The sequence below is a fragment of the Onychostoma macrolepis genome, chromosome 22, assembly GCF_012432095.1.
Source record: "Onychostoma macrolepis isolate SWU-2019 chromosome 22, ASM1243209v1, whole genome shotgun sequence".
Lineage (NCBI taxonomy): Eukaryota > Metazoa > Chordata > Actinopteri > Cypriniformes > Cyprinidae > Onychostoma > Onychostoma macrolepis.
In genome coordinates, this window is record NC_081176.1 from 10284488 (window position 1) to 10309766 (window position 25279).

Here is a 25279-nt window from a genome sequence, read left to right on the forward strand (position 1 = left end):
AAAAAAAAAATTATCTTTACTTATTCCTTCCTTTGGTAGTTTGTATTTATTTGAACAATGCCTGAGACTTGGTGTTGCAAGCACTTCGTATGTCTGATTGCCTCTTCAAGATTAATCGCTCTATGTATTCCCCAATTGTAAGTCGCTTTGGATAAAAGCGTCTGCTAAATGACTAAATGTAAATGTAAATATATATTAGTAGGCCAAAGGATAAGGGCTATTGTCCCGACATGTCTAGACTTGCCATAGATGTAGTGATTTTAATTCTCCATCATTACCTACAGTAAACCTATCCATCACAGTAAACTTTCTACATTTATTTTTCATTAAAATTTTCAAAAACATAATTTTGTATAATTTATCATTTAAAAAGTTGTTATGCTCATGGAGACAAATTTTGCAGAGGTCAATCATTTGGACTATTACTACACATATGGTTTGGGGGACACTCCATACAGACGTAATTAATGTTTTGTTTTGTTTTTTACTTTACAGATTCTAAACCTACCCATCACACAAAAATTTCTGCACACGATTCCATTTTTTATATAATTTTGTTTATATAAAATCAAAATAAATCAAAATCGTTGACAGACAGTGGCTTCCTATCACTACTGACAGGTTTGATTGCTCTGGATACATCATCCTTGGTACTAGACCTTTGTGGAAGTACGTCATTATGAACAAGGGCTAGGGGTTGGTGCATCCTCCTGTTGTTGTGTTTTAACAGTTAGGCCTTTTTCTGCATGCTAGTGGCTGTGGTCTTGTGTGGTGAGCGACCATGCATCTTGCTACATGCAGGTGTAATTTGCACATCCAGGGGTTTCCAGTAACTTGGTCAGAGATTAATGTACATCAGTGAGGTGACTGCACTGCTGCTTTGTTTTAGTGTTTGTTGGGTGACTGTTTAACTTTGTTTTGTCTTGGTTTTATTTTGGTTAACTTTTTGTTTTTTTCATTCATGAGCAGTAATTCATTAACTTGTGTGGGAGTTAGCTGGGAGGCAAGTAAGATATTTGGCCTTGCTCGACCATTTTGTTCCTCCTGTTGGTGTATATGACTGCTTCTTTTAATGTTTTGTTTTTCATTTGATTGCATAAGTAGTTGTTGAATTTCTGTGTGTGTGCACACACTCCTTTTTGGAGTAGATTGTTCTGTTGTGGTATAAAAGTGAGAATTTATATTTTTTTGTTGTTGTTGTTGTTGTTGTTTTTAAGTTTGTTCCCGTTAACAATTTTATCATTTAGGAGTAGAAACTTTTAAAGCGGGGGTTGCAGTCATTTGGCGTGTCCACATGGAGTGCTGTGCTTAACTACTATTGTTTTCCCAACTGTATGGTGTGAGGTGACAATCCAAAAGGCCCCCGCTGGCCATTTCTCTCCTACTGGTTATTTCTGTAACTGGTAGATTTGTGTACTTCGTTTGATTACGATACTGCGTACAAAAACAAAAGCATTAAATTAATGTCTCATTTTTGTGTATATGAATTGCTTAATTTTCAAGTCACAAACCTGTGTGCCCTTGCATTGGGCTGTTATGTCCTGGTATATTACCTGACCACTCTGCCACATATGAATAACCTTTAAATATTTTTAATAACAGTTTTATTACTATTTCTTTCTTAATATTATTTATTATTGTTTTACTGTCTCACTGCCTGGTATTATAATAACTTGTAGCTTATTTAATTAAAAATGGAAAGACATGTTTTATTTTTATTGACATGGGAAGCTGTAGCAAAAATGACAGTGCTGTTACAACAGTAGCTTAATACATGATAACTGACACTGAACGAGAATAAACACACGAAATAGAAACCCTAAATTAAGATGATGCAATCAAGTTTCAGTGAAATATGTTCACAATCCTCTGATGTACGGTGGCCGAGAGAGCTCAACGCGCTGCAACTTCAGAAAACAAATGCAAATAGAAAAAGCACCAGCAAATCAAGAAAACATCTTCAGTTTGACAGCAGGTGGTGCAAATGCTCACAACACAACCAAATAAAGAATTTTATTTGCAGCGCGTTTCTTTGTTTGGTTGTGTTGTGAGTATTTGCAGTGCGTTTCTTTATTTGGTTGTTTTGTGAGAATTTGCAGCGCGCGTGTTGTCAAATTGATGAAGTTGTTTTCTTAATTTGCAGGTGTTTTTTCTATTTGCAGCGCGTTGAGCTCTCTCGGCCACCGTACTGATGCCTTTATGTCCATCATTATGACCAAGATTTGTGGGGTGTGATAGCATCTGTCTGGAAATGCACAACTGAGTTTACAGATGCAGTGTTTTTTTTTTTTTTTCATTTGTTTAAAAATGTTTAAATTTGTTCCAGTTATATTGCCAAAGCCCTCCAAAATGTTAAAAGGAAGAAGTGATTAAAAAATAATAATTATAATAATAAAAACAAGTCATGGGATAATTTTAATGTGTTTCTTATTTTTTTCTTTGTGGCTAGGCATGTTTATGCATAAAGCGAAGTAATAATTTAAAACCTTTACAATGTGTAATGAAATCAATATATTGTACCTTTTATTTATTGGAGAAGAGCAAAGAATTATCTTCATCTGTAAAATAAATAACTTTTAAAAAGAGAGAAAAATACATGACTGGTAGGAAACTAGTTACAATTCGAAAGTTAAAATGTATAGACATTTTAAGAATGAAATCATTTGCCTATTAAGAGTGTAGTTGGATGGCTGAGCTACAGAAAATCTAAATATGAGAATAAGAAACTCTAACTTCAGCTATGTAAAGAACCTTTAATGAACTATCAAAAATGCATAAATGAAAAGTAAAAAAAAATCATAAATGGAATATCATGATGTGTTAGTTTGCAGTATAAATGTACATTTTGTTTGTGTTAATGTCTGATTCTAAAAACAGATGATATTTGGAATTAAAGGACAAACTATTGCAATCAGCATCGCTAGAGTAAAATAATGTAGAACCAGCGTTGAGATTTAAATCAGTTAATTCATTTATTTAGCAGACTCTTTTGTAATATATTTATAAATTCAGAATTGTATTAGTAAATGAAATGTTCAGAGAAAGTACATTATAACATTTTACAATGTTAGAAACATTAATCTCATCATGGTTGTGGGTGTTTCTGCTTCAAAACACAAAGTTCTAGAAAGAAACTGACCACGTGAGTGAGAGAGAAAAATACAGAGTGTGAAATAAGTTGGGGAAAAAAATAAAAAAATAAATACACTGACCACAATCATGCTCTGGGTCATAAAAATAATTGTGAACATTAGTCTGTTCTTCAGTCCATATTCCATCTGGCTATTAGTTTGATCGTTACAATATATGATGGAGTGCATGCAGATAAGAGTCAGGAGGGATTGTGGGAAATATAGTGCAGTGGTGATCATGACAGTACATTAAAATCTGTTATGCATAACTTGCAAACAACTTTTAAGCTAAATAAGTGTTTGTCCACTAGAGGACACACATGATCAGATACTAATACCAGCAGCAGTATATCTGTTTATGACCATGTATTCATTGAGCAGATCATTTTATCCAAATGACTTACAGATGAGAATACAACAATCAAAAGCAATTATTCCAAGGCACAATACAATAAAAGTAGTGGAATACAAAAACCAAGATGATTTAAAGAGAACAGGCAGGAAAAAAATCCCAAGCAAGCTCATTCAGCCAATACTAAATATAGTGTTCTCTTATAAAGGACACAGTGACAAATAACAACAGTACTTCCATATACAACGGTATAAAGTTAATTTACTAACAAACTGATCCAAGTAAATTTGTGCGTAACAAAATACATACAAGTTGAACCAAGTACTGTTATATAATCACTTTTTAAAAAAAAGTTAAATAGTTAATAAAAAATTCACTCTCATTGGGTATGTAATGTCATATAAAAATGTGTAATACTGTCTGAATTCACAGTTACTATTAGTGTTATGTTTTTTATAATTGCATTAAGGGGGTCCCCTCCTGCTCAGGCCCCCCATCTGGACTTCTTTCACTCCCTGAAACAAAACAAAAAAACCCACAAAAGATTAAAAAGTTGATATTCATGTGCAAAGACAATCACATTAAAAAAATAAATAAATCTAAGTATTCTGGAAATGGAAATCAGAATTGAATATTTTGAAATGTAATTATTTTAATTAAAGCAGAAGTATGTGATTTCCAAATAAAGCCCAAATAAATACTATCACCATGTTACTCACCGTGGATTGTAACTTTGAATCTCTTGTATTTGGTCTCTCGGCTGCTGATGATCAGAAGTTTATAAACTCCAGTGTGTTCAGTTGTGCTGTTTGTGATGGTCAGAGATACAGTTTGATGATCCAGGTTCAATTTGTTTCTGAATTTCCCTTCAGCGCCATCATATGTACAGAAACTTGCTTTATTTATTTCACATCTAGCGATGAGACGGTCTTCAGGTCCAAATGTCCATATCACCAGATCATCTTTTTGTATTTCATTATCATTGTGTAGAGTGACCGAACCTCCCTCCGTTCCAGACTCAGTCTTCTCTTTAATTTTATGCCAGCACCACACAGAATAGGAAAAACACAAATGTCATAACAAAATTAACTCCCGTCTGAATAATTAGAGGACAAGAGTGATAATTCTGTTCAATATTACGATGGACTTTCTGTTTTGCACATAAGAACTGTACACGTTTGGTGCAACATTTTAATCAAAACCTGGCTTGCGTCTTTTTCTGTTCAAAAGATTCCTGTGTACATTTATATCACCTCTTTGCTGCATTATCATTTTTAAAAACTACGTAAATCCACTTTTATGGTAGAAATTTGCAATGCAAAATGTGTTTGCTAGTCATATTGTAGTAAGTTTTTAAAATTTCTTGTTTAATGCTAAATTAATAGCCCAAAAGTATTCAAATGAAACATGTTTTACACTTTATTTTCATTTTGAAAAATTGCACTTCACTGTAAAATGCCCCTAATTTCTGATGCAGCAATGAAAATTTGCTAACATAATATTTTTTTTCAGACTTCTTTAGTTGTTTGCATCTGTATCTATTATTAATAGCACTAAAGTCATTAAAGCAGTCATACATATGATTGAGTTACTCACCGTGGGCAATAACCATGAATCTCTTGCATGTGCTCTTTTTGCCTCTGGTGATTTGAAGTGTATAAACGTCTGAATGAGCTCTGCTGATGTTCCTGATGGTCAGATCTCCAGTTCGTTGGTTTAACTGCAGTCGGTCTCTAAATCTCCCATCAGGACCTTCATATAATTTGGTCTGATTGGTGGCTCGGTTGAGTTCAGCTATGAAAGTGTCTTTATCGCTAAACTTCCACAGTATCCTGCCTTCATTCTTCAGCTCACTAACATCACTTTGTAGAGTAACAGAATCTCCAACTGTATATTTCAGCGTATGCACTGCCACATCAAGAGAAACATGTAGAAGAAACGTGTGAATGTGAACATGAATACAGTTACTGATATTTTGATAATTATTTTTATTATTATTTTGAGCTACTCACGCCAAACAAGAATGTTGAATTTCTTGTATGAGACTTTATTTCTGCTCTTGATCTGCAGTTCGTAAACTCCAGAGTCGGTGCTTCTGGTGCTTGTGATGGTGAGATCTCCAGTTCGAACATTCAGCTCCAATCTGTCACTGAATCCATCATCACCAACATCATAGACAGTGCTATTGGTCTGTCCATCGATTTTGGCGATAAGGACATTTTTAGGGTCAAAATTCCAAAGTATCTCAACATCTTTCTGTAGTTCAGTAACACCGGTCTGCAGATGGACAGATTCTCCTTCTGTGAATTTCCGTGTGTCCTCTTCATTTCATAAAGAAACAGAAACACAAAAAACATGTTGACGTGGAGATGAACAACTCAAAACCCACTGAAGAGCCCAACAAAGTTCAAAAACAAATAAAGTAACACACTGACAGACAATACAATAGAATATCTGAAATATTTGAGTGCTAGACCTCGCACAATAACTTTGAATCTCTTCATTTTTGTCGTTTTCCTGCCAGTGATCTTCATTTGATAATCTCCAGAGATTGAGATCCTGATGTCGCTGATGGTCAGATCTCCAGTCTGATGGTCCAGCTGCAGTTTGTCTCTGAATTGCTCATCATCGGTGTATGAGATTTTACTGGCATTTTTGTGGATTTTTGCAATAGCCAATTCTTGAGGTCCAAACATCCAGACCACTTCATCGTCTCTCTGGATCTCGGCTGAACCGGTTTTTAGTGTGAAAGAATTTCCCTCCATCACTGACACGTTCTTCTTTTCTGTCTCAAATATCAAGCAAATGGAGAAGATAAAATATGTATATTTCAAAAGATGTTTCATTGTTCAACTAGTCAAAAATCCATGGTTATGTAAAAACAAATTACTCTTTTAAACTGTCCTACTCCTATATTCACTGTAGATAACACTCACCTTTCCGTTTTTTAGAGTATTTTAACATGTAGCACATCACACCCAGAGCTGCAGCCACTAACAGCAGGACACAAAGACAAATCAGCACAATATAACCAGCAGACAGACCTGGATCTGGAACAGCTGAAGAGAGACAGTCAAACACATGAACAATTTCATTATGAGGGAACATCTATATTACACTCTTTAAATGTGATTTAGCATGAACTACGTACCGACAAAAACGTTGAATCTCTTGTATAACGTCTCTTTACTGTTGGAGATCTGTAGCTGATAAACTCCAGCGTCTGCGGTTCTGACGTCTCTGATGGTAAGAGATCCCGTCTGATTTTCGAGATGTAGTCTTTCTCTGTATATATCATCCAAACTAAATGTGATCTCATGAATCTTCATGTTCATTTCAGCTATAAGGCTGTCTGGATTCGTAGGTCCAAATGTCCACCGTATTAGATCATGTTTCTGTGAATCAGTAACACCAGTGTGTAGAGTAACAGAATCTCCTTCTTTCTTGTTTTCTAATCCTGCAAAAATCACATCTGGAAAACAAACACATGCTATTAGATTTACAGTGCATTTTGGGACAGAAAAATAAATTAGTACAAATTTATGCAGCTGGATTTACAATACAAAAATAAAGTAAAATAATAATAATTGATTAACCTTTAATTTAATAGGAATTATGTAAATTTTCTTCTCACCATGGACAGTAACACTGAATGTCTGGAGGAAGGTCTCGTTGCTGATGATCTTCAGATGATAATCTCCAGAGTGTTTGGTTCTGATGTCCCTGATGTTCAGAGATCCAGTCTTATTGTCCAACTGCAGTCTGTCTTCAAACCTCCCATCATCAACATCGTATAACGAGACTGCCTGAGTTTTCCCATCAATTTTAGCAACAATAGTGTTTTGAGATCCATACATCCACATCAACAAAAATATTCGTTGTATTTCAGTGATATCAGTGTGTAGAGTGAGACAATCTCCCTCCTTCACTGACACCTTTTTCGTATTGCCGAGCGCACCTTAAAAAACGAACAGAAAACAGTAGTTGGAAGTTTACTGAAACAGTAAACTCTACGTAAAGTATTGCAGATGCAGTCAGATACAATACAAAACCGTGAAGATGTTAATTATATTAATAGTACAGCCCACTACTATAGAATAATATGAATACTAGATTATATAATTAATCATATAATGAACATAGATATTGGCATTTGTGGATTTTGTCCACGTGTTAAATATTTGCACTGAAAACATAAGGAAACTGAACCAATTTAGCCTATTTTCTAATTTGCCTATAGGCTATTTCTTGTGCACATTAGGAAACTGCAAGTTCGAATGTTCGTTAATGCCTATATGGTTTTCAAAATGAGTTTATTACATGTTAATTGCCTCTTATTCTGTGGGTATCTGATTTCTGACCTGCGTTTTCTGGCTGATTTGGCTGCACGCCTGATGAAATTACGTAAACGTTCACGTGGGGAAGCCAAAAACCCACGCGACGACATTAACACACAACCCCGCCCCTCCAGATCCCAACACTGATTTTGTGAATGTCTGTTGTAAATGCGAAATTTTGCATAATAATTAATTTCCAAACACTCATCAACACGCTAGTATTAAGCAAGTGTTAGTGATTGAGACGCAGTTTCTTTTTCTGCCGTTCATGCACGAGATGTGAAACCGAAAGCATTAGGCTAACCGAAATCGACTTACCGTCCACAAATAATGCGAAGGAAAAGAGCAGTACCAGATTCTTCATATTGCTGTATTCATATGAACATATAAAAATAAATAGCCTATCCGGTCAGTTAATATTAATGTTGGCATTGAATAGCAATAGATCCGCTCAAGCTATTCAACTAAATGAATGTGGCGCTGGTGCAGTACATTTTTATTCCCCCCGCCCCATTTTTTTTTTTTTTTTTTTTTTTTTTAAAAGGAGAATTCCCAACCTTACACAATCAACAAAAACAAAACATCAACTAAATACAAAACCAAAAGAACAAACAAAATACAATAAGAGGATCAAATTGACTCAGACTACAAGTCTTAGGTTAGAAGTAACCATCTCAGCCATTTCTAATGCAACCCGAGAAACTTATAACATCCACTCGTGTAACACAGTATACAACCTTTAGTGTTATCACCACATCACACCACACCCTATTAGCTGGGATACTGTCTCACCAAATATGAATGCCCTTACAGAAGCCAAAAAACAAAACAAAAACAAAAAAACAAGCAAACTATACAAAATATAGTTTAATCAAATCAAATGAAAATAAGAAAGCAAAGCAAAACACTTATTACATGAACATTCAGTACTGGGAAAACTGGTCTAATACACGTTCAGCTCCCAGATAAGTCTCCACAATGTTTCCTAATTAGACTGAACACATCGTATCACGTTAAGCTGCCAAATTTGTTACTGAGTAGTATCGACCGCATGAAAGGGGAAAAGGCCACGATAAGAGACGTACGGGTCCAAATCAACCAGAACAAGAACAAATCCTCAAAGCTTTATTAATAACTCTATCCATTTTCATTACATGTGTTTTCGCTGCTGCTCCGTACACGAAGCATCCGTAATCTATTGTTGACCTCATTAGAGCCCTATACATATACATCAGTGATTGTTTATCTGCTCCCCGGTCTTTCCCAACTAATGCTCTCATTAAGTTTATAACTTTCTTACATTTTGATTCCACCTTTTCCTTATGTACATGTAGCCTTTTGATCTAACCACATACCCAGATATAGTTTCCATATTGTGACCATATAACTTCAAGTTCTGTTTGTCTATCCCTTTCAACATATGACAAGATTTACTTGGAGAAAGCTTAAAGTCCCAATTGTATGACCATTGTTACTCTTCCTTTTGCTTCCTTGATTTTACTTATCACACCTATGGGATCTCGTCCTCTTACCCAAATGGCCCCATCATCTGCATACAAAGCTAACCCAACTCTTCTATCCAAATTCATAAAAATATCATTAATCATAACATTAAATAGCACTGGACTTATAACGCTTCCTTGTGGAATTCCATTAATAATTTCAAATTCCTCAGACAGTTCTGATCCCACTTTAACTCTAAATCTTCTTTCTGATAAAAAATCTAAAACCCAATTATATAACCTACCTCTTATTCCAATCTTATTTAGTTTAGTTAATAACCCTTCCCTCCACATAGAGTCGTTAGCCTTTTCAGTATCAAAGAATACTATATTCATTAATTTTTTCATTTTAAATGTTTTCTCTATCTCATTACTTACTTTCACAACAGCATCCATTGTAGAACGTCCTTTTCTGAAACCACTTTGGTATGGTGCAAATAAACCTCTGTATTCAAGGAAATAATTAAGTCTTCCGACTTCGATCTTCTCCATCCACTTGCATAGGTGGGATGTTAGGGCGATGGGTCTGTAGTTGCCAGCATTGTTAGGATCCTTTCCAGATTTTTTAAAAGGCAGTATTAATGCACTCTTCCAACTTTTTGGCATTTTACCTTCTTCCCAAATCTTATTAAATAGATGCAATATTACCTCTAATATTTTTTTCTGGTAAATTCTGAAACATGACATAGCACAGTTGATCTTCTCCTGTAGCAGTATTTCTGATACCATTTAATACCATCACTAATTCATTCATATTAATTTCTTCATCCATGGTGCTTTCCACATTATCTTTTTTAAAGGACACACCCCTATTTCCGTTTAAAATCTTTTCTTTATTTTGTCTATGAATGTCATCTAAATGGTCACCACTGTGCACACTGGCAAACTTCTTTCCTAATATACTGTACAGGTGCTGGTCATATAATTAGAATATCATCAAAAAGTTGATTTATTTCACTAATTCCATTCAAAAAGTGAAACTTGTATATTATATTCATTCATTCATTCATTCACCCTGGAGAGGATTGTGAAACAAAACCCATTCAAAAATGTGGGGGAGATTCACAAAGAGTGGACTGCAGCTGGAGTCAGTGCTTCAAGAACCACTACGCACAGACGTATGCAAGACATGGGTTTCAGCTGTCGCATTCCTTGTGTCAAGCCACTCTTGAACAACAGACAGCGTCAGAAGCGTCTCGCCTGGGCTAAAGACAAAAAGGACTGGACTGCTGCTGAGTAGTCCAAAGTTATGTTCTCTGATGAAAGTAAATTTTGCATTTCCTTTGGAAATCCAGGTCCGAGAGTCTGGAGGAAGAGAGGAGAGGCACACAGTCCACGTTGCTTGAGGTCCAGTGTAAAGTTTTCACAGTCAGTGATGGTTTGGGGTGCCATGTCATCTGCTGGTGTTGGTCCACTGTGTTTTCTGAGGTCCAAGGTCAACGCGGCCGTATACCAGGAAGTTTTAGAGCACTTCATGCTTCCTGCTGCTGACCAACTTTATAGAGATGCAGATTCCATTTTCCAACAGGACTTGGCACCTGCACACAGTGCCAAAGCAACCAGTATCTGGTTTAAGGACCATGGTATCCCTGTTCTTAATTGGCCAGCAAACTCACCTGACCTTAACCCCATAGAAAATCTATGGGGTATTGTGAAGAGGAAGATGCGACATGCCAGACCCAACAATGCAGAAGAGCTGAAGGCCACTATCAGAGCAACCTGGGCTCTCATAACACCTGAGCAGTGCCACAGACTGATCGACTCCATGCCACGCCGCATTGCTGCAGTAATTCAGGCAAAAGGAGCCACAACTAAGTATTGAGTGCTGTACATGCTCATACTTTTCATGTTCATACTTTTCAGTTGGCCACGATTTCTAAAAATCCTTTCTTTGTATTGGTCTTAAGTAATATTCTAATTTTCTGAGATACTGAATTTGGGATTTTCCTTAGTTGTCAGTTATAATCATCAAAATTTAAAGAAATAAACATTTGAAATATATCAGTCTGTGTGTAATGAATGAATATAATATAGAAGTTTCACTTTTTGAATGGAATTAGTGAAATAAATCAACTTTTTGATGATATTCTAATTATATGACCAGCATTGTATTTGCCTTTTCCTTATCTGTTACTGCCATTATTCCTTCATCCTCTAATACTGGTATTTTAACATACACTTTATTCCCACTAATTTTCCTCAGCATTGACCACATCTCTCCTATTTGAACTTCTCTCCCAATAGTTGAACAGTAACTCCTCCATGCATTTCATTTACTATTCTTAATTTCTCGTTGAGCTTGAGCCTTTTTCCTCTGATAATTAATTAGATTTTCCAGGTTCAAGTTATTTCTTAATAATCTCAAAGCATTATTTCGTTCTTTTATAATTTCTGTACATTTATCATTCCACCATGGGACTGTTTTCCTTTCCCCTCCAACTGTCTTGAGTGGTATGCTATTCAAAGCTGCATTTAATATTAATTGTGAAACTTCAGATGCACATTCCTCAATATCACCCTCCATTAAAATGAAATCTGCTGATGCACAACATATTTCTTTAAATTTTTGCCAGTCAGCTTTTGTAAAATCCCACTTCTTATACCTAGGCCTTTCTTGAATATCTATTACAACATTTATAGAGCGTATTATTGGAAAGTGGTCGCTCCCAATACTTGTACTGTCTTTGACATTCCACTCACAAGAATTTGCCAAATTATTAGAAACTAGAGTAAGATCAATACAAGACAATGTGTTAGAACGTATGTCAATTCTTGTACCATTTCCATTATTTAGACAAACTAGCTGTCTAACATCCATCAATTCTTCCACTACTTCCCCATTATTATCAGTGTGCTTACTTCCTCAAAGACTATCATGTGCATTGAAGTCTCTGCACCATATTTCTTTCTTTTTTCCTTGTCTCCTAATTATATTCTCTAAGACGTCTAGGCTTTATGATTTACATGGGTTATAAAAGTTGATTACTACCAGGTTCCCATCAGTGTTAATTTTGGCAGGCATTTTTGATTTAGTCTTAGTCTTGAGACAAAAATGCTTAATAGTCTTAGTCACATTTTAGTCATTTGAGTATTTCATAGTTTTAGTCTAGTTTTAGTCGACGAAAAGTCATTGTATTTTTGTCAACTTTTAGTCAAAGTGCAGTTAACAACATTTATTTTGGTAGCTATTTTATATGTAGTATTCAAACAAAAATAGGCATCAATTCTTCTCTCTTTAGACCAAATCAATTAAGCTTATGAGAAATTTGAATCAAGGATTGAATTTGGAAAAACTGGAATACATTTTCATTTTTTGGTAGAGATACAAATGAAATTCATTTTTCAGATACAGTAGCTTTACTTAAGTATACATTTATTTAACATCTTTTGTTGGTTAACATTTATGACACGGATAATTAGGAATGCTGTCCCTTTAAGACGGAAGGCATGCATGTAATACTGACACACATTCAGTTTTCATCCACCTGTTTACGCTCACTTAAGCCATAACTGACTGTAGTTATGTGAGATACTCTGACTCTACACGATAGACACGGGACTGCTGTGTGTGTATTTGAGCGCTGAGAACTGAGACCTGATCGCGCGCTGTATGAGAACTGAAGAAGTGGAGCGTGCGCGCGAGAGAGAGCGCTTCTATCAGCGCGACTCCGCCTATCCCACCGTCACTAACTTTAAATTAATCGACAACGAATTGTGACTCCCGGGAAAAACGGGACGTCTGGTCACCCTATCCCTAACCCTTCGGGTGCTGAGGCTATTGTTTCAGATCGTTAGTTTGCGTTTTGATAGCCTATCCGTCCACTGCGGCTGCCATACTGAGACTAGATACGCCCCTCATCTGATTGTAGTCCAATGACAGAGACGCACATTTTGAAAGACAAGACAGTTCATTTAGCATATAGGATGTATTTTGAATGTCCGGTAGTCCTCAAATAACATTTTAGTCCCGTCTCGTCTTGTTAATGAAGACGCGGCATAAATTTCGTCATAGTTTTTATCATCAGACATTAATTTTAGCTCGTCAACGTCTAGTCTTAGTCACAGAAAAAAGGTTCGTTGACGAATATTTTTCGTCTTCGTCTTCGTCTACGAAATTAACACTGGTTCCCATCTGATTTATATACTTCAATAATCACACATTCTATTTCTATTGAAGTTGCTATTCTTTTAAATGATATCCCATCCCTTACAAATGTTGCACAACCTCCACCTTGACTTCCACCTCTATCAAACCTGACAGATTCATATCCAGGTATTATAAAATCAAGGTGAGGTCGAAGCCACGTTTCTTGAATGCAAGCAATATCAGGTTTGACTTCAGATTCTGCTACAAACTTTTAAAATTCTTGTCCATTTGCAATCAAGCTTCTAGCATTCCATTGCAAGAGGTGGAATACCATTACAAGACTAATTAACACTCTGAGATCCTCCATCGTTATTAGCACTCAACATTCTATGTATATCTTCAGCTTTTATATATTTAATGCATAGAAACTCCTCTGCAGCTTCCACCACTGTCTTGATTCTATCACTTTTTCTTTCTTGCCGTGTCGCAATATTAATAACTTTGGACATAAAAGCTATAAAACTTTTCTTTTCCACAATCAAGGTGTTCTCCTCAACTTTACACTTATGACTGCATGGCTTCTGTGGAGGTGCTGGCCTTCCTGGCTGATATCTCCTTATGTCTGAACTCTGGGGTACTACATACCTTACATTGTCATTCAGATTGTCCTGATATTCTATTGGTCTATTTTGTTTGTTTTCATAAATACCCATACCCTTTAATGCCTCTGCATATGTTACCTTATTAATAACCTTGTATCTTTCAGTACAGTACAGACAGGCTATCTGATTTAACACCACCTTTATTAATCTGGAGTCTTTTGGCTTCTGTTACATTCCCACCTTGTATCTCATTCTTCACATCCTCCATGGACATTTCCAGAGGCACATTTGAAGTCACTCCTCTTAACTTTGCTGCCATTCCTGGTACATGCACTTTAATCTTTCCACCACCAAGGCTGCTCATTTTCAGAATCATCTCCTGCTGTTTCTTATTTACTGCTGAAATTAGAATTATTCAGCAATTTAGCATATTTTATTTTCCCCATTTCCTTCTCAATTGCTTTAGTTACCTGTACTGGATGAAAGTGACCTTTATCATTACTAAGCGTAATAATGACTTTCCACTCTTCCTGTTTGTCATCATCAAACCTACTGCTTCCACTAGGTTTAGCTCTGATCTTTTTGGTAGTTTGTCTTGGAGTACTCTCTCCTCCACTACTCGCTTCAAACCATGCTTTTTTTTCTTGCCTTTTTAGTTTGGTTAACCTCCATATCTGAAGGCCACCCGTCGTCATCATCACCATCTGAATCATAATCCATTGCTACACTCACGATATAGTTTGATTACAATCCACCGTCTTCGACAATCGAGCCACATCTTCCACCCCTCACCGAAGCGCACAGTGTTGCACCATACACCATTTAACTCATTTGGGCGGAAGTTACGTGGCCCTCATCTTTCCGTAACGTCACCCAAAATAAATAACCAAACTAACCCACTACATTAATAAAAATGAACAAAACAAATACGACTTCAGTGGGTGTTTTCACCCATGTCTTGTCTATATTATATATAATAAACCTATTATTTTAGACTACCAGTCATTTTACGCATAGGCTATTTTAATCAATATGTTGTTATGGGGCGACTTGGTGGAAGTTTGAAAGGTATACATTTTAAATCCAGTATTTCTACATTTGACATTAAATGTATATAAACATGTTTCAAAAAAGTTATAAGCCACTCACAAAAATGCATTTGACTCCAATAAGGACCGTTGTTAGCAGTGATATAATGGTAAGATGATTTACAGAGTCAGACACAAATACTGACTGTACAGTTGCTCTACATGACTTTGCCACTAAACAAAGAACTGCACCTCTGTCATCTAGAAACAGGTTCAGAGTTGGTTTCAGATAAGTCTTTGGCATTTTAGACTTGTGGAGGGTTATTCAAGCAGTCTGTGAGCTATTAAACAAAATGTTTCAAACATTTGATTTTTCCTGACTGTGTTTTATTATATCTAACTGGTAAGTTCTAAATGTTTTTTAGTTACAGTTTTAATAAAACGGCATCAGCTGTGAATGTGTTTGATTCGCAGGTGCGTTTGGTGTTGAGATCGATGAAACACAGACCCTATGGAGGGCGATTCTGTCACTCTACACACGGATGTTACTGAACTGCAGAGAGATAATGTGATACTGTGGACGTTTGGACCTCAAGACACTCACATCGCTAAAATCAACAGAGTCCACAATGAGACGTTTCACAATGTTGCTGACGAGAAATTCAGAGACAGACTCAAGCTGGACTCTCAGACTGGATCTCTGACCATCACAAACATCAGCACAGAACACAGAGGACTTTATAAAGTAGAAATTGTTAATGAAAATAAGGTCTCAAGTAAGGATTTCATTGTTAAAATCTATGGTAAGCAGAGAATTTGATGCACAACAATCTCTGACATATTCAGTTGAAGGAGTGGATTGCAGATCTACAATGGCCCTCATAATAATGTTAATTATAATATTTCTTGAATCATTATTTATCAAAGTTACATTTATGCATGTTAGAAAATAAGTTAAATATGGCTTTAGTCTGCCTTTTTACTCTGTAAGAAGCTGATCTCATTGTGTGTGTGTAGTTAACCATATTTGATCAAATTCAGAGCAGAGCCCGGCAACCTTGAAGTACAGAAAAGTGTTCTGTGCGTATGTGTGTGAATCTTTGCAGCTAGATGCAGAGAGAGAGAGCTCTATGAGGAAATCGTCATTTGCCATCACCCTGATGTCCAGGGTAACAGATATACATCTCTGGAGAGACCTATTGCGTCTGACCTCTGATCAATTGTCTTCAAAATAATCACTAGAAGATATGCTTCGAGTTTTACGTCCATATGTGGAGATTTTCTAAGTTTATCTACCAACCAGAATCTTGCTTACCTATGTATTGATGTAATTAGTGACCTCTGTTAGAGTATAACTGTTGGTGTCTAGAACATGTACGCAGAGCGGCCTACGAACTCCATCGCGAGTGTTGAAGCTGACTTCTGCTGATGAAACTGCAAACTATTTTCTTCAGTAAATTTAATCGCATCTCTGACTCCTGGTCTTTGTTCATCACACCTGGTCCATGGGTTTTAATTCCCCAACACAGTTGTCAGACACAACTGGAACTTCAAATGGGACTGGCTTCTATGGTCAGATGTAACTAAAAAAGAGCTTTTTGGCTGTAAACCCACCAGATAGGTTTGGTGCAAACAGGGATAAAAAAGAACCCCATGTCCACGGTTAAGTATACTGCTGGATCTATAATGTTGTGGGCCTGTTTTTCTGCTGGAGGTCCTGGACATCTTGTTTAGATACATAGCATCATGGATTCTATCAAATACCAAAAGATAAAAAATCTAAACCTGACTGCATCTGTTAGAAATCTTATAATGGGCTGTGTTTGGATCTTCCATCAAGACAATGATCCAAAACAAACATCAAAATCAACACAAAAATGTGTCACTGAACACAAAATTAATCTTTTACCATGTCTGTCCCTGTCCTCTGACCTGAACCCTACAGAAAATGAGTGGGGTGAACTGAAGAGAAAAAGCCCCGTCACGGAGCTGTGAATCTGAAGGATCTGAAGAAAATGGTATCTGGTCTCTTATCAGGTGTTCTCCAAACTCTTCAGGCATTATAGGAAAAAACTCAGAGCTGTTATCTTGGGAAAATGACGTTGCAATAATTGGGTGCCAATAACCGTGGCTAACGTCAACTAGAGAAAAACATTTATTTCATAATGGGAATTTCCTCCTACTTTCCATTGATTTACTTCAATGAAAGGTTAGAATTTTGTACATTTTTTTGAATGAAAGATCAAAAGGATAAACAATGCAGATTTATTTTCACAGTCACATTTGCTCATATTTACAAAGTGTATCAATGTTCGTGAGCAGCACTGTGTAATGTAAATAAACTAAATTTAAAAAAAAATGTATTATTAATAATATAATAATCATTATAAACCTACCTGAAAAATACTTAACTAAAAAAAAAAAAAAATCCTTATGTCAATATAATATAATATAATATAATATAACATAAAATCAATAAAATGATTGTCATGTTCATAAAAAGTCTTAATGGACTATTAACAAAAATTAAAATACATAATACACAAAAACAACTGAGAAAAAAACTAGTAAAAGTAAAATTGCAAAAAAAAAAAAAAAAAAGATTTTTGTTGAACTTAAAAAAAATGTGACATCAAAATGTGCACTTTCAATTATATTGTAAAGGAACTTTATATAAGGAGCATAAGAGTAATACTGAAATGAACTAACTCAAAGTTAATACAGGTTAAGCATTTGTATCAAGCTAGATAAAAAAGTTTATTCTGCAACTGTCACATTGGCCTTGGCAGTGGTGAAATCTGTGGGATTCACACACCTGTGGGCATCAGCCACGAGAAAACACCTGTTCTGTGAACTTCTGAGGGAAAATATATAGATGACAGAAGTGTTCAGAGTGCAGAAAGTCCAGACAGACTGCAAACATGCTGAGGATCCTGTTGTTGAGCCTGCTGGCCACCCTGGGTAAGACGTTTGTCTGTTTCTATTGAGAGAATCATTTGCATTTAGCTTAGATTTTGCCAGTTTAACAAATGCATGCAATACTCAGAACTTAAAAATCGACTTTATGGACTCAAACTACAATAATACTACAGTCCTAGCATGTCTAAGTGTGTTTTTTGCATCCAGCGCTGGCTGAGCCCAGATATCTGGAGGAGGTCCCTGAGGAGAGGGTCGTTGGTGGAGAGGTGGTAAAACCCAACTCTTGGCCTTGGCAGGTAAAACATCTTAACAATAAGTCAATAAATAAGCTGTTTTGGTGTTTTTCCACATCTAAATGGACATGGTTACAAGGTTAAGGTGGTCAAGATATTTTTCTTAATACGGTTAAAGGTTAGTTGCCGTCTTGACAAAGATGTCAACAAGGCAGGTTGGCATCAGCTCCACCATGATGATCATTAAAAACCAGCTTTATACCAAGTGAAACCATTTCAAGCTGCATTTTTCAGCATGAATTAAGTCCGGTCTACTTGCTGGGTTATTTTAATCAAGTTTCAAAGACCACTCATATTGAAATTAGGGTGTTTCTGTTGTTTCCCCCCTCAAAACTTCTGATTCTAACACATTCATTGTCTCTTTCTCAGATCTCTCTCCAGTACCTGTCTGGCGGCAGCTACTATCATACCTGTGGTGGGACTCTGATCAGAAATAATTGGGTGATGACCGCCGCCCACTGCGTTGACAGGTAATGAAAGTTTTCAGTATCTCTATGGTTAAGAGACAATGTGTGATACCTATGTATGATTCTAAAGCACCTTTTCACTTTCAGACGATTGTGTCATACAGTCCGCCCTCTGGTGGCAGCTGTAACTCACTTTCAATGTGTCATGTGCAAAACAACTAAGAGATAATTGTGACTTTTTCTCTCACAATTTGTATTCTCATATAGTTATAAAGCCAGAATTGCAGGATATAAATGCAGTTTTATATTTTAAGCTAATATTTTGAAATTCTGACTTTATAACTCGTAATTGCAAGTTTTTATCAAGGGAAAAAAGCGAGATGCAAACTCACAATTGCAAAGAAAAAAGTCTGAATTTTACAATAAAATGTGGCAATTACTCTTTTTATTTTTATGTTTTAATTCAGTGGCAGAAGTAAGCCTACATAGCCTGCTGAATTGAACATATTTAATAGTAAATGAACTTTACACCATTACTGAACTTAACCAACACTGTTACTTTCTTGTTTAATACTGTGAAGCTACTTTGAAACACTATTCATTGTACAAAGCACTATAAAAAATGACTTGGTAAAAAAAAATTCCTCAATTTCCTCCCACAGCCCAAAGACATGCTTTCTGACTTTACCTGTGTTCACTTGGGCGGCACAGTGGCTCGGTGGTTAGCACTGTTGTCTCACAGCAAGAAGGTCCCTGGGACAGGAGGCCTTCCTGTGTGGAGTTTGCATGTTCTCCCTGTGTCTGCGTGGGTTTACGCCGGGTGCTCCGGTTTCCTCCCACAGCCCAAAGACATGCAGGTTAGGTGAATTGAACATTCTAAATCAACTGTCAAACTCAGTTCCTGGTGGGCTGCAGACCTGCAGAGTTTAGATTCAACTCTAATTAAACGCACCTGATACAGCTAATCAGCTAGCTACAGATGCTGGAATGGCATTAAGAAGAAAATAAACAAACAAACAAAACCTGTGTTCACTTAAACGTGTTTCCTGTGCAGCTCGAGAACTTGGCGTGTTGTCCTGGGCGACCATGACATCTACAACCATGAGGGTCGTGAGCAGTACATGAGCGTCAGCGCCGTCCACATCCACCCCAACTGGAATAGCAACAGTGTGTCTTCTGGGTATGTAAACATTACATACACAACATACATAACTGTGGAGGCAATTATACACAACTTATAATTACAGGTATAACTTTAACGTTGGTTGACGCTCATGTACTGCTAACCAAGTCTGAAAACAGTAATATTGTGAAATATTTTTACTATTTAAAATAACTGTTTTCTATTTGAATATATTTTAAAATGTAATTTATTCCTGTGATCAAAGCTGAATTTTCAGCATCATTACTCCAGTCTTCAGTGTCACATGATTCTTCAGAAATCATTCTAATATTCTGATTTGCTGCTCAAAATACATTTATTATTATGTTGAAAACAGCTGAGTATACTGTTTTTTTCAGGTTTCTTTGATGAATAGAAAGTTCAGAAGAACAGCATTGATCTGAAATAGAAATCTTTTGTCTTTATCCTCATTTTTGATCAATTTAAAGCATCCTTGCTAAATAAAAGTATTAATTTCCATAATTTATTTCCCAAAAAACAAAACAAAAATTATACTGACTCCAATCTTTTGAAAGGTGTATTAATGTTACAAAAGCTTTATTTCAGATAAATGCTGATCTTTGGATCTTTCTATTCATCAAAGAATCCATTAATAATAAATATTTCTTGAGCAGCAAATCCGCATATTAGAATGATTTCTGAAGGATCATGTGACACTGAAGACTGGAGTAATGATGCTGAAAATTCATCTTTGATCACAGCAATAAATTACGTTTTAAAATATATTTAAATAGAAAGCAGTTATTTTAAATAGTAAAAATATTTCACAATATTACTGCTTTTGCTGTATTTTGGATAAAATAAATGCAGGCTTGGTGAGCAGAAGAGAATTCTTTAAAAAAACATTCAAAATCTTACTGTTCAATAACTTTTGACTGGTAGTGTAGATATGTATCATTGCATCTAGTTGTTTTGGATAATAAAAAAACGTCAGGTCTGACAATATCGTGTCTTTTCGAATTTAAATCTAGATTTATTCACATTGGCCCATGGAAACCTTTATGAACACACCTGACATGACTTGGCCAAAAAATCGCGGTGGACGAATTTACGTTTTATTAAAAAGTGTTTGTGTATTCTGCACTAATGGCGCGCGCACAGGATAGATGCCTGACTCCGTTGCGAGTCCCGATCAAGCACTTTACCGATTCAACTGCTCTCCTCTCCTCCTCCTGCTGGCTCTTTATGCCGCATCACTCACCGCAGAGCAAGCCTGTTCTTGATAAAGCTGCTGTGAAAACGTGGGAAAAGCCGACGAGGAAGAAGTTGGGGGTGAAGCGTTGTTTATATAGGCGGAGCAAAACACTTCATGGCTCCGTCTATAGCGCATTGTGATTGGGTGGTTTACGCTGTCAATAAAGGAGACAAACGAACTGGCTGCTCGTGATGGTCCTTGGCAAAAAAAAAAATTATGTCGGCCCCTTCAGTGCGTCGGCCCACCGGGAAAATGCCCGGTATGCCAGATTACCAGTCCAGCCCTGAAGACAGGATAAATAACATAATTCTCTACTCACCATAGACAGTAACATTAAAGCTCTTGCTCTTCAAATTCGTTCCTTTCATACGTAGAATATAAGGTCCAGAGTCTGTGATTGTGGTGTTTATGATGGTCAGAAGAATAAAAAAACCAACAAGTGACTGATTAGTGTAAGGTGACTTCTGAGGTGTTATACCAGTAACTACTGTTATATGTAGGTCTGGATAACTTGCCTTTCAAAAATTACTAAAGGGAAATATAACGTTTCAAAATTCTGACAGGATGATTGACAGATGCTGAAACAAAAACAAACTTTTGGCAAGTGAATTACTGAGGTGGTATCGGCCACAATGTGCCACCAGAACAGCTTCAATCTAGTAGGACTGATGATGATGGAGAGCAATGTTGCACATCCAAAGTCTGCTGCAGGTCTTTGGTGCCTCATTTTTAGCTGTATAAAATTCACTTCAGTCTACTGTGTATATGGACAAGCTCAGTATGTGCACACACACACATCAAAATACATGGCTGTAACAATTCCGTCCTATGCTGGTTTCTGTTAAGTAAGGGATAATGTATAGCGAGGCGGTTGTTATAGCGAATACAACCACGACAGGCTGATCGGGACTTGAATCAGCCTGAAGGGGTTGTATTCGCTATAGCAACCGCCTAGCTATACATTATCCCGCTTATTACATGGCTACCTACCAAATAAATCAATAATTTGACACAAAATATTGATTTAAAAAGGAGTTTATTGATTTTAAAACTATTGTATTGCTTCCATTAAAGAACACCGTGTCCGTGGCAACGCTCTGTTTTTCATGGCAACGGTGTGTTATACTTAGTAGTGGTCTGTTATCAAGAAATAACAGACCGCATTCTAAATTAGAATTTAACCAAGCCATGAAATAATAAATGATAATCAACTCAAAATATGGTGTAACTTAGCAAGCTTTCATATTCTGTGGTGAGCGTGGATTTCTGTCATCGTAATCAGTTTCTTATTTCTCAGTTTGTTTATATGTGTTTATACACTTATAAATTAGGCCTCTGATGATCATACAAACCCCTGTTCCAGTGAAGTTCCTACATTCAATGAATATACAACGAAGACAAGATATTTAATGTTCAAACTGAAAAGCTTTATTGTTTGTTTGCAAAGATTCACTCATTTTGAATGTCATGGGGCATGGGTATGCAATGGACACTAACACACCCCCATGGCTTTTGAATTTAGCGCTGATAACAATCTGGGTGGTCCTTTTCCTCTTTATCCCAAGGAACACAACGTCCACGATTTCCAAAAACTATTTCAAATGTAGACCGCACTCATAGCACTTGTAGTAGCGACAAACTGTGTTAACTGACAATTGTTTTCCAAGGTGTTCCTGAGCCCACGTTAATATCCTTTACAGTAGTGATTCCCACCATCACATAGCATCCCCAGAAGGCTCAGTTATTCACAACCAAGGATGACTTGCTTGTGAATGAATTCGGATGCCCTTTTAATCATGACACTCACGTGTTTTCAATGAACCTGTTCACCTGTGGAATGTTTCAAACATTCCCAGTCCTGATCCTGTCCCAGGTTTTAGGAGTATGTTGCAGGCCTCAAATTCAAAATGAGTTAATATTAGCTAAAAACAATATTTTTTTCAGCTTGTCTTTGTAGAGTATTCAATTTAATATAGGTTGAAAATGATTTGCAAATCGTTGTATTATGTTTTATTTTCGTTTTACAGTTGACCCAGCTTCACTGAAAATGGGGTTTGTAAAACCCATTGAATCAGATTGACAAAATCTTCATACTTAGTAAATCATTCTGTGAGACACTGTGCTCTGTGAATTGAAGCATTATCAGTCTGGAAGACACATCTCCCATCAATATTGAGGTTATAGGATAAAGGTAATATGTGTAGGAGGATCTACATTCATTGTTTTTCCCCTCATCTTCCAGGCTTTTCCTTCAATTGGTCACCTCACCTGTGTGTACATCTTGTAGTCTATAACCCTTGGTAGAGCGAAGAAGTGACCATACAGCATATGGTTAAACAATTTCCATGTATTTTAATGAGTGCCCTGCAAAGATTACAATCTATATCTTTCCAATTGTAATGTGATATTATATATTTGTTATTGGAATAAAGGTATTTAGACCAGTATTCATTGTAATAACAGCTCTTCACAGATACATTTCCTTAATCTCAACAGATATGTCTGCAAACAATAAAAAGAAGCAGAAGAATTCTGTAGCCTCAGACATGTCTACAAGGAAGAAACTGAGGGGGAAAAAATCACCCAAAGGTTATTAAGCTTTCCTAGATTTACATTTCACCATTTCAAATCAGACTTCAAATACAGTGATTCTTTTGTCTTAGCCAGATATACTTAAGTCATAAATATATCATGTGTTGCCTGTTTTTTAATTCATTGATGAAGATGTATGAGGTCAAACTCATGTACTTTGTTTGGTCTTTCAGAATGTAACCATGGGATCCTAGAAGGGGAACCTTACTACCCAGTGAAGAGGGTGATCCGCTGCAAAAAGCAGAAGGTTAGCTTTACAATAATTAAAAGTCTTAGATGTACTTAGTGGAATTGCAGCACCCCAACTGGAAACCCCTTAACCCCCTAACTTTGATGTTTTTTCAGGGGATCCAAATGAAGTTGGTGGAATGGGAGCCCTGTTCACTCTGGTATGTACAATTTATCATAGTTTTGATTGGAATAGCCTAATTCTTAGTACTTCAAAACTTAAAGTAATAGCCTTGTCTTGTATTTGTGGACGGCTGTGGCTCAGTGTGTTAAAGTGTCCTTGGGCACTCTTCGAGAGAGTTCCACATCTAATGCTCGCTGTTTCATATGCAAGCATGTCAGCCATTCACAGGAGTGGGCGTTTACAATGAGGTCTCACAGCAGACACGCCCTTCAAACAGAGCGTTCAAATCAGAGGCTAAAATCAGGCTAGGAAAATGACTTTTATTTCTAAATTATGACAATTTCTGAACTAAAAAAACATACTAACATTATAAGGGTACCCCAGGAAACATTATAAAATAATGAAATAATCCATGCCATGGGACCTTTAAGGCAGATAAACCTGACTGCCTTAATGGAGAGACATATGTTGGACATAATCACCAATTTATTTTGAACAAGGATTTCCTTTTTCTTCACATTGAATTTTAATTAGATGTTGACATTGGGATGATAAAGTAACACACATTGGTTAAAGGCATTTACAAAAGTCCAAAGACTTGGGAGGTCTTTCATGACCAAATTTTCAAGATTATTATTGTGCAGCAAATTGCAGAGGTCTTTTACAATGGATACCTTCAGAGCAGAGGTATATGATTTCAAATAAACGGCTACACCGTAGGTAATGCATATTCAAACCTTAACCAAAATATTACCATAGGCAGGTATTTACTGTTATCAGGTTACTGTAAGTTTATAAACCTACTGAATGAAGGGGTGGCTTGCTGTTCCTCATTGCCCTTAACCTTGTCATGTTTGTTTTGAATTTAATTCATGGCTGATGTAAAGACCTAAATTAATAACAATCTCTTTTATTATAGTGAGAAAACTTGGCCGCCACAGTGGGTGACGGAGGAGAACACCACGAATTAAGGAAATGTTCAATCCCATTGTTTTGTTCCATAAGCTATGTGTATGTTGTTTACAGTATATTAAAAAAAATTCAAAAGCCTGAAAGACTCCCACTTTGTAGCAAACCAGAGAACACATGCTGTTTGCAAAAGCTTGACAGATCATCTGTCTCCTTCATAGATAGATAGATAGATAGATAGATAGATAGATAGATAGATAGATAGATATTGCATACTTAAAATAATATAAATACAATTAATTAACCTCCATGCAGAGAAAAACTTGATCATACACCAGAAATAAGTTATTACTAAGACCACACGTGGTGGCAGCACTGAATATGTCATAA

General features: G+C 36.3%; 2 protein-coding genes and 1 long non-coding RNA gene across 3 annotated transcripts; 2 read left to right on the plus strand and 1 right to left on the minus strand.

Moving 5' to 3' along the window:
* Window positions 1-2947: 2947 nt before the first annotated feature.
* On the minus strand, window positions 2948-8330 carry LOC131530602 (uncharacterized). Its single transcript, XM_058760964.1, has 9 exons — window positions 8139-8330; window positions 7118-7441; window positions 6635-6955; window positions 6420-6542; window positions 5960-6268; window positions 5496-5804; window positions 5080-5391; window positions 4203-4511; window positions 2948-3998 (listed from the first exon to the last, which is right to left on the minus strand). The coding sequence occupies exons 1-9, from the start codon at window positions 8182-8184 to the stop codon at window positions 3937-3939; spliced, it is 2115 nt and encodes a 704-aa protein (XP_058616947.1). The 5' UTR covers window positions 8185-8330; the 3' UTR covers window positions 2948-3936.
* A 9316-nt stretch (window positions 8331-17646) lies between these two features.
* Window positions 17647-19899, plus strand: LOC131530975 (elastase-1-like). Its single transcript, XM_058761529.1, has 4 exons — window positions 17647-18000; window positions 18166-18254; window positions 18621-18721; window positions 19713-19899. Exons 1-4 carry the CDS (start codon window positions 17961-17963, stop codon window positions 19897-19899), a joined length of 417 nt encoding a protein of 138 aa, XP_058617512.1. The 5' UTR covers window positions 17647-17960.
* A 3666-nt stretch (window positions 19900-23565) lies between these two features.
* LOC131530614 (uncharacterized) lies at window positions 23566-24979 on the plus strand. Its single transcript, XR_009268441.1, has 4 exons — window positions 23566-23625; window positions 23802-23875; window positions 23974-24017; window positions 24900-24979. It is a non-coding gene; the product is annotated as an uncharacterized LOC131530614 (long non-coding RNA).
* The last annotated feature ends 300 nt before the right edge of the window (window positions 24980-25279 follow it).

Bases quoted from the DNA above. Each gene is read 5' to 3' on its own strand.
- LOC131530602 (XM_058760964.1), bottom strand. From the start codon at position 8,184: ATGAAGAATCTGGTACTGCTCTTTTCCTTCGCATTATTTGTGGACG. The intron at 6,543-6,634 runs GTACGTAGTTCA...GTCTCTCTTCAG, and splicing joins GAGATTCAACGTTTTTGTCG to CTGTTCCAGATCCAGGTCTG. The intron at 5,392-5,495 runs GTGAGTAGCTCA...TTGATGTGGCAG, and splicing joins ATTCAACATTCTTGTTTGGC to TGCATACGCTGAAATATACA.
- LOC131530975 (XM_058761529.1), top strand. From the start codon at position 17,961: ATGCTGAGGATCCTGTTGTTGAGCCTGCTGGCCACCCTGG. The intron at 18,001-18,165 runs GTAAGACGTTTG...TTTTGCATCCAG, and splicing joins GAGCCTGCTGGCCACCCTGG to CGCTGGCTGAGCCCAGATAT. The intron at 18,255-18,620 runs GTAAAACATCTT...TCTCTTTCTCAG, and splicing joins CCAACTCTTGGCCTTGGCAG to ATCTCTCTCCAGTACCTGTC.